General features: G+C 39.5%; 1 protein-coding gene across 4 annotated transcripts in view; it reads right to left on the bottom strand.

Annotated features, from left to right (window-relative positions):
* Positions 1-343: 343 nt before the first annotated feature.
* Positions 344-7,947, bottom strand: part of VCL (vinculin) — a 56,008-nt gene continuing 48,404 nt past the window's right edge. Inside the window, exons 19-22 of one of the 4 annotated variants that reach the window (XM_054636930.2) lie at positions 6,637-6,846; positions 4,330-4,533; positions 3,606-3,710; positions 344-2,929 (exon numbers count right to left, since the gene is read on the bottom strand). In XM_054636930.2, coding sequence (XP_054492905.2) covers positions 2,783-2,929; positions 3,606-3,710; positions 4,330-4,533; positions 6,637-6,846 — 666 coding nt within the window. In that variant the 3' untranslated portion in view covers positions 344-2,782. Of the gene's footprint in view, positions 2,930-3,605; positions 3,711-4,329; positions 4,534-5,915; positions 6,982-7,947 lie in introns of those variants that run through there. The other 3 variants (XM_054636928.2, XR_013183475.1, XM_077183230.1) reach the window with 3 other exon arrangements.

Genomic DNA, 7,947 nt, shown 5'->3' with positions numbered 1-7,947 from the left:
GTAAAATTCACAATAACAAGATGCTAGTCAGAGTAGCAGTTCTTCCCTTGACAGGACCAGGCCAACCCCATTTTAAGTTTTCACAATACAGCAGATCACTGTCAGGTCTCAGGAAATCTCCTGTTCTCTCCCACTAAACATAGCTTCCATTAAATGCTTCAATTACTAGGTTGGACAGGCACAAAAGACAAAAAAAACTTTTGTTTAATCTTCTCCTGTTTGAGAAACTTTGCACTTCCTTTCTGTTCAGAACATGTAGAAACAACTGTTCTTTTGCTTTAGCTTTTTGCTCTTCTTGTTACAGCATCATCCACTGCTGTTATCATTAACACTCAGAAGCTGATTTTTGTACAAATGCATTTTTATTGTTTTAACAGAACCAAAGAAAGGTTGAAAACATTAGACTATACAATACATTTTGGTTTATAAACAAAGTTTTATAGTGGTAAAACATTTCTAAGTGACATTCATGGTCTTGTTCAAATTTTTGCTGCACATCAGGTCTGAAGACCAGTAGTGTTCAAAAATGCAGAAATTGCATAAGGTGGTCAAGTATCTCGGCTTCTATAAATAGTTCGAGAACTTAGAGCAAACATTCTGAAGAATATCAAAGGCAACCATGATTCATAGTTCTCCTGCAAACATTCCTCAAGAAACAAAAAGTGATCTTTGGCATAAACAATTATGTATTAAAGGCATTAGTAATATTGCATTAATATCATTCAAGCAACTAAACAGTGATGCTAAAATAATAATAATTAAAAAAAAAATCTCACAGAGAAGCCTGGATGGCAGGAGCAGGATGAGGGGATGTGAGGAGCATTGAAAAGCAATACAGGAAGACTATTTAGAAAATCCCTTTAAAATAATCCCTACATATTCAGTGTTATGTACTATTAAATAGAAATTACTACATTAAAATTATACTAAAGATCTGATATAAACCAACCAAATGCATCCAGGTTAAGGCTCTGGCACCCCTTCCTTCCTCTTCCTGTTGCAGGTAACTGCAAGAAGAGAGTACTAAGGAAAGATCCTAAGTACCAAATATTTCATGATACCCAGACACAAGGAGCAAATTGAAGAAGAACACACGCCTTCTCTTGCTGAGGTCAGTTTGAGACAGTTGTATTATCAACAGTTTAACTTCCCTTTTTAGATAACAGTGCAATGAAGGGGGTGGAGGGGACAAGGTCCAAGCACAGAATAACTGTGGCAGGCAGGTAGAGGACAGCTGAGTGCACTGTGTCTCTTCCTTTGAGCTGTTAAGACTGAAAAGTTTTTCCCCAAGGACACTTCTATTCAAGGTGGTTTGATCGTCCAACAATTCTCAGCAAATTAAGAGGGTATTATGAGGTCAGTGCTGATTTGGGCAAAAGTCTGCAAGTATTCCTTGCAAATGTAGAAACTCATTCTCAAACAAGTCTTCCTGTCCATTAAATGAACAGGTATGAATATATGTGTATATTTATATATATGAAGGCAGATTCAACTATGGAAGGATAAAACACCATAAGTCTGTTTTAGTAAGGGGAGGCGGTTTGAGGGGGGTTTTATTGTGGTCATTTTATTTGGAATTTTTTTTAAAGATATAGTAACACTTTGTTCAATTCACTTGAAAAAAAGATTTTGAGACTCCTAACTCCACAAGCAGTAAAAATAATGAGGTATGTGCAGCATTAGGAACCACCATTTGCTGGTAGGCACCAGCTTACCTAAAGAGGGTTTCATGCCCCTGCAGAGCTCAGGTTTCAAGAAGCTTATACATTGTTAGAAAGAAGAGCAGTGAGGCTAAAGGTACTTATAAACTGAATATCTTTATATTTTAATTTTCACCTTGAGTGGCTGGAATAACATTAGATGGAGCGATGAGGGAAATAAGATTAATTGCATGTGCTCATTTGGTTTTCAAAAAAAAAGAGCCAGCATGTGGCATCTTCTGGTCCTGGACATGCAGCTAAGTTAACAGAACCAGGATTTTTCAGCTCAAGACATTGCTGAATTGAGCAAGGAAAGAGTTCCATGATTTAAGGTCTCCAGCCATAAGGCTCAAGCTGTCAACAGTGTGCCACTAACAAAATCTGCAAAACCTTTCAGTACAGTACAAGAGTTCTGGAATGCCTACCTACAGGGTGACAGGAGGGGAACAGAGACAGCTCCAGTTTCTGGTAAAGTACTGTTGCCAGGCAAGAATCAAAAGCAAAAAGCATTTCAGACATGGAACTTTAATCCTCAGTTTACAACTGTTCTGCTGCCCCACCTTCCCTCTTTTAATGAAATACCCCACACCTTCCATCATTTCTGCATGGTTTTAGAATAGCCAGATAAAGTCCTGTTGAGAAGTTGAATGTTTGTGTGTCAATGATTGTCCCTAAAAAACTGCCAAGTAACCAAGTGTCCTAAACGCTCAAGACAAGCTTATAGTGAGGCCCATGTTTTATATCATCACATGGAAGTTACTGGAACATACAGTGCATAAATGAAATGTGCTTCTGGGAGTACAGAATTCACTAAGAGAATCTTGGAAAGGAAAAAAAAAAAAGGAAAAAAATTAAATATAAGAACTGTCTACTGTTGGCAGCAAATTAGAGGTGTTGGATATCAAATGTGTTTCAAAGACACTTGAAATGCATTATCTTATAATTCATACCCTTAGAATGGGGCATTAGCATAAGCTAATCTTAAGCTCATGTATACAGCACCTTCTGCTGTTAATATATCTCTTGTGTTTCCAAAAAAAGGCATTTTATGTTACAGAAAACAATACTAATGTGGCAAGTATTTACTGATACCATGGGGTCTTTCTGACCCAGCGAAGAGTGAATCCAGCGTCTGTTCTTATCTTAATGGATGCTGCTTCAGCTTCTCTCACAGTTTCCTTCACAGACTGCATGAGATTCTGGGCGTTATGAACCAACATCTCAGTTGCCTGTCAAGAAAAACAATTTCCAATATATCAGTAAATACCATGATTAGGACAGTAGCATGTAAACTCTTCGTGCACAAGAACTCCCAGTACAATATATTAAGTCTGCTGCCTGAAACTATGAAAATACAAGTGAAGTAACTGTCTCTGGGAACCAGCATTATCCTGACTCAAAACAAAACTTTGCCATTCCTCACTGCCTATTTGTGCAAAATCTTAATACAACCTTCATGTCTCTAAGTAGAATAACCTCCCTCAGAAGCCAAAGCTGCGAGATTTCTCCTGAAAAGATGCATTTGGAAGGTAACTGAGCTGCAGGGGACTCGAGATAATGCTGGAAAATAAACGTTTCCCCTGGAATCCACCCGAGGGCGCCCCTGCCCCTCCCAGGTCCAGTGTGCGGTGGCGAGTCCTTCCCTCCGCTTTTTACTGGGCAAAGCAGGAGATTACCAAGTTGTTTGTCACAAAATTGGAACCCGAGTAGCTTTTTGACTTGTTCCTCTATTAAACTGTAGCGTTTGAGCCAGAAACCAAGGTCCTGTACTAGATTATCCTCCCTAAACAGCTGAGGTGAGCTTCAACATCAAGTTCCCAAAACACATCTGACAACAGGTTGCATATTTGTCCCCATAAAAGTGATCAACAATTCCATGCTACCATCAGTCTTTACACCTCTTACCTGTTCCGACTCTTCATCACTGATATTAGTTCTGCCCAGCATGGTAGCTTTGACAGTGGAGAGAATTTTCAGCTGCGTACTGATGGTTGGGATTCGCTCACAGACCTAAGTAATAGGGATAAAAACCACTTCATATTGTAAATTGAACCAATACATTAAAATATTTTATTTGCTTTTACTATTAGAATATGAATGAGCACAGAGGTGCTCCTACACCTTCAAGACTATCTGATAAATATTGGTAGGATATCTGAATCTTATTTTACTTGCTTCAGGAGTATTTAGGATGGAGACAACATTCTTCTGTTCTTCCTTTCCTTTCAAATGTCTGCTTGGTTAAGAATAGCATTTTATTTTTTTTTTTTTTTGCCTGACACTGAAAAGCTTTAAATTGTTGCATTTCTGGTACTATTCTTTGATACAAAGGAATGAGTAAATGAAATACAAAATGCTGACTTAGGACAGATCAGTATTTGTAGCACAGTATTTTTTCAAAAGTTCTTTTGACATCAAATTCTAACTTTACAGAATATATGTTCACATAAATATATATGTATGTATGAATGTATATATATATACATATTCCCATGGGATCTAAAAACACAGACCTTGACAAAACTTTACAAGCCAAGGGAAGACACCCATGATTTCCTGGGACAATTCCTGTGCTCACCCCCGCTGAGAGAGGCCCAGCAGAAGCAGCATTGAGCAGCTCCCTGGTTACCTGCAGGAGGTTGGTTCTGATGCGCTTGTCCGTGCACTGCTTGGCCACCTCCTTGGCGAGCCGGGTGACCTCGTCGGAGGCCTTGGCGATGTCCTTGGCGCACTGGATGAGGGCGCGCTTGTTGCCGCTGCCGCCTCGCACCAGGCGCGACATCTCGGCCATGAGCAGCGCCATGCGCTTCGCCGCCGCGATGATGTCGTTGCCCTGCACGGAATGACACGGTCACTGCTCCTGCCAGCACGGCTCTGCTCAGCAGAAACACTCAAAGAGGTTAAGGATGGAAGAACCACTTGTGAACACAGAAGGGGTTTCTTCAAGGAACAGGGAAGATCTCTACTAACTACTCATTTCTGACATTTTTTTTTTTAACGCTCAGAGAAAAAAGCTTACTTCAAAACTGAAAAAGAAGTTGTAAAGTGTTAGTTTGTCCATGGAATGAGTTACTGCTCTGATGACTAGATTTTAGGATAAAGCATGTTATTAGCATTTGAAACTCCAGATTTTCCCCCAAAAAAGACTTCTTATAAAGTTAAAAAAAAATGTGCTAAACAACCTGTTAAACCAGTTGTTGTCATAACAGTTGAGCATGGGATTTTCAGTGGCATCTGAAACTGAAGTTGGTAAAGCAACAGCTATGCTGCTAATAATGCCAAAGGATAAATGGAAGAGAATCCAACACATATAACTTTTGTCACCAGTAATGTGGAAGTGAGATGCAACTTTTACTTTTTTTTAAATTATTCCTTGAAAATAAATCTTCTTTGATACAATCTCTCTCTTTAAAATAAAGCCTCCAGGAGAGAAGAACATGGATTATCAAAAGATAATCCAGTCATACTTCTTATATTAAAATCAAGATTTCTTGTACATCAAAATTTACAGTCACAGCAATTCATCTGAGAAATATTTGATATGTGAATTAATTGCGACCAAGGCAAACCCATTCCTTATACACTGTTCCAAAGAGAAACCTAGTGCAAGGGAAAGCAGACCTGATTGATTGTTAGTAGTCTGTCAGTACATTTAGTGTATTTATCTTATTCCCTTTCATAGTTAGTCACAAGAGAACTATTTGGTGCTTTGAAGCATTCCTACTGTGTGGATGAAACAGCAGCAGAGTGAGTTTAAGTATTAGTACACCATTCCCCTGGAATAATCCCACAGATAATGACCAATGAAGTTCAGAGCAAGGAGTACAAAGTGAGAACCCAGCTAAGCCAAGGTATCCTGTACCCTGTGCACACACTTCTGTGACTCACTATGAGCAAGTTCAAGATGATATCCCAGGCATTTTACACATACAGTGACCCAAACAGCTCAACTATTCGTTACCGTGGCCTATTAGCTAAACAGTTTGCTACTATAACCAGTTAGGATAAAAATGACATAACACAAAGTTTTTCCATGTTTTCACGTAGAAGGATCAGTGTCTAACAAGTTATCCAAGCACCAGAATCTGAAAAGGACAAGAACATTTTTAAAGCCCTTTTGATTAAAATGGTTTAGTATAACTATCTATGTAAGTATACACACACACATACATATGCACACTCCCCTATAACTTTTGTTTGTTATGGGACACCAACCTTATTTTTTTGCAGCATGCTATGAAAAGTGCCCAGTCTTGCAAACATTTGTGCTTAGACAGAAGACAGACTACTTGTGAATGTCTGAACCTCGTTAGATTTCCACTGGTTTCATATAGACAGGATCTCAATTCAACAGCTAACAGCATTCAGTGCAGCTTCTTCAGAAAAGAATTCTCTCAAGACCAGCATTTGCAATACAGCCCAGTGCAAGCCAGCAGTCAGGCAGTCTCTTCCACAAACACTGCCATACAAAGCCATTCCTTGTTGGAAGGGATGTTAATTGGCGGCATCAATTGAGGCCAAGCACAATAGACACCTTAAATGACTTCTTGAATTCTGTAACTCTGCTGTATCCGGAAGTCATTAGGAAACCATTAACCACGGCTTCCCAGGTAGCCCACGTGAATGGAAAAAGGAACCAAAGGGGAGGAAGACAATCCCTATTAAAATCTGAAAACTGCCATAACAAAGAAGACCAGGCAGATGCAAAGAGAGAGGAAGTCTTTGAATATTAATAAGTGACCCCAATCAAGCTTCAATCCGGCACTGACAAACAGATCTAGCAAACTTGTGAAGCCACTCTCAGTCCTTAAAATGAAGTGCAGACACACTTATTCATTCAGGATGGCGGGGCCCAGCAGGGATCAGGAGTGATGCAAATGTGTCAGCGTTCCAAGTGGCCGGATGCACGCGGATCAGTCCCGGGACTCAGGAGTACCTTACTAGACCACTTGGTTGCTTCCCGGTGTAGAGACTGAGCAGCAGCCAGAATGGGCTGGTTAACGGGCTGATTGGTTGGCATTAACAGCAGCTCAGGCTCGTAATCATCTTCAATGTCATAGGGGAGAGTGAATTCAACATCTGCATCATCCTCCTCATCTACATCTACACCAGCCTCAGCCGCTTCATTAATCACAGTCACATCAGGCTTTGCAGGTGGCAGCAAGGGTGGAGAAACAGGGGACAGTTAGTACAAGAAGCAGAATTTGGTAGAAGAGCACAAACTGAGCAGTTTTAGTGACCAAAACATCCTCTTGGCCTCTCAGGATCTGACAAGGCAGCTCTAGGATCAGGTCAAGGGAAGGAGGGGAAGGAATATAAAATTAGCAGACGGAAACCAACAGTTCACCTGTGAACCAAAGTTACCAAAAATATTAAAAAGTTACAATTCAGATATGCAGCAACATTTTCCATCTGAGCATTCAGCTTCTGTAGACAGAGGCTGACCCACAGAACAACATTTTACTGGCAGGTCAACAATGAAATGAATGGCTTTTCTGTCTCAATGGAAGCTGTTCTGACTGCACAGGAGCAGGCACAGCAGCAGATGACTGTGGTATTTGCACAGATACAAAGCTTTGTATGGAAGCCCATTCATATGTGTGATAAGAGCAGATACCAGCAGAAAAGCCACTGACATTGCTTGCTGTAGAGTAAAAAAAGGAGATGGGATGGAAGACACTGTAGAAGCAAATACTGAGGTACCACACAGAACATGTAAAAGAGCAACGCAGGGTTCGAAATAGAAGAGGTGATGTTGAATGCCATGAATACTGTGAATATGACAGTTCTTAAAGAAGACTGAAATGGAATTAATTAAAAAAAGAGGATTATGAAGCATATAATACTATTTTGCCACAGTATGTTGTATCCATTACCTTCAAAAAGAAAAAAAAGAAAGGGGGTTCAAGTGAATTACATTAGAGATGTCCTCAAGGAAGAGGTGAGAGTTATAACAATATAGGCATTAATAAGACAATATTTCAATACAAAAGTAGTCTACAAGTTAACTGTATTTCTTCAACTAAAGCCAAGTGTGATAAAAGTTAAGGTACCCTTACCAAAAACTGTGCATTTGCAAATGTGTTTTGCTTAAGATACAGTTATAGGGAAAAAAAAAGTCTTTGTCAACAACAAGATACAGGAATTTTGGATTGTGATTTGTTGATTTGTAAGGCCAAATCAACTTGCCTTCAAAGGCAGCTTTTATATAAGTCTTAATCTAATAAGTATTCAAATCGAAATTGTA

The sequence above is a fragment of the Agelaius phoeniceus genome, chromosome 9, assembly GCF_051311805.1.
Source record: "Agelaius phoeniceus isolate bAgePho1 chromosome 9, bAgePho1.hap1, whole genome shotgun sequence".
Taxonomy (NCBI): domain Eukaryota; kingdom Metazoa; phylum Chordata; class Aves; order Passeriformes; family Icteridae; genus Agelaius; species Agelaius phoeniceus.
Note: the sequence above shows the minus strand (reverse complement) of the source record. Positions and strands in the feature narration are given on the sequence as shown.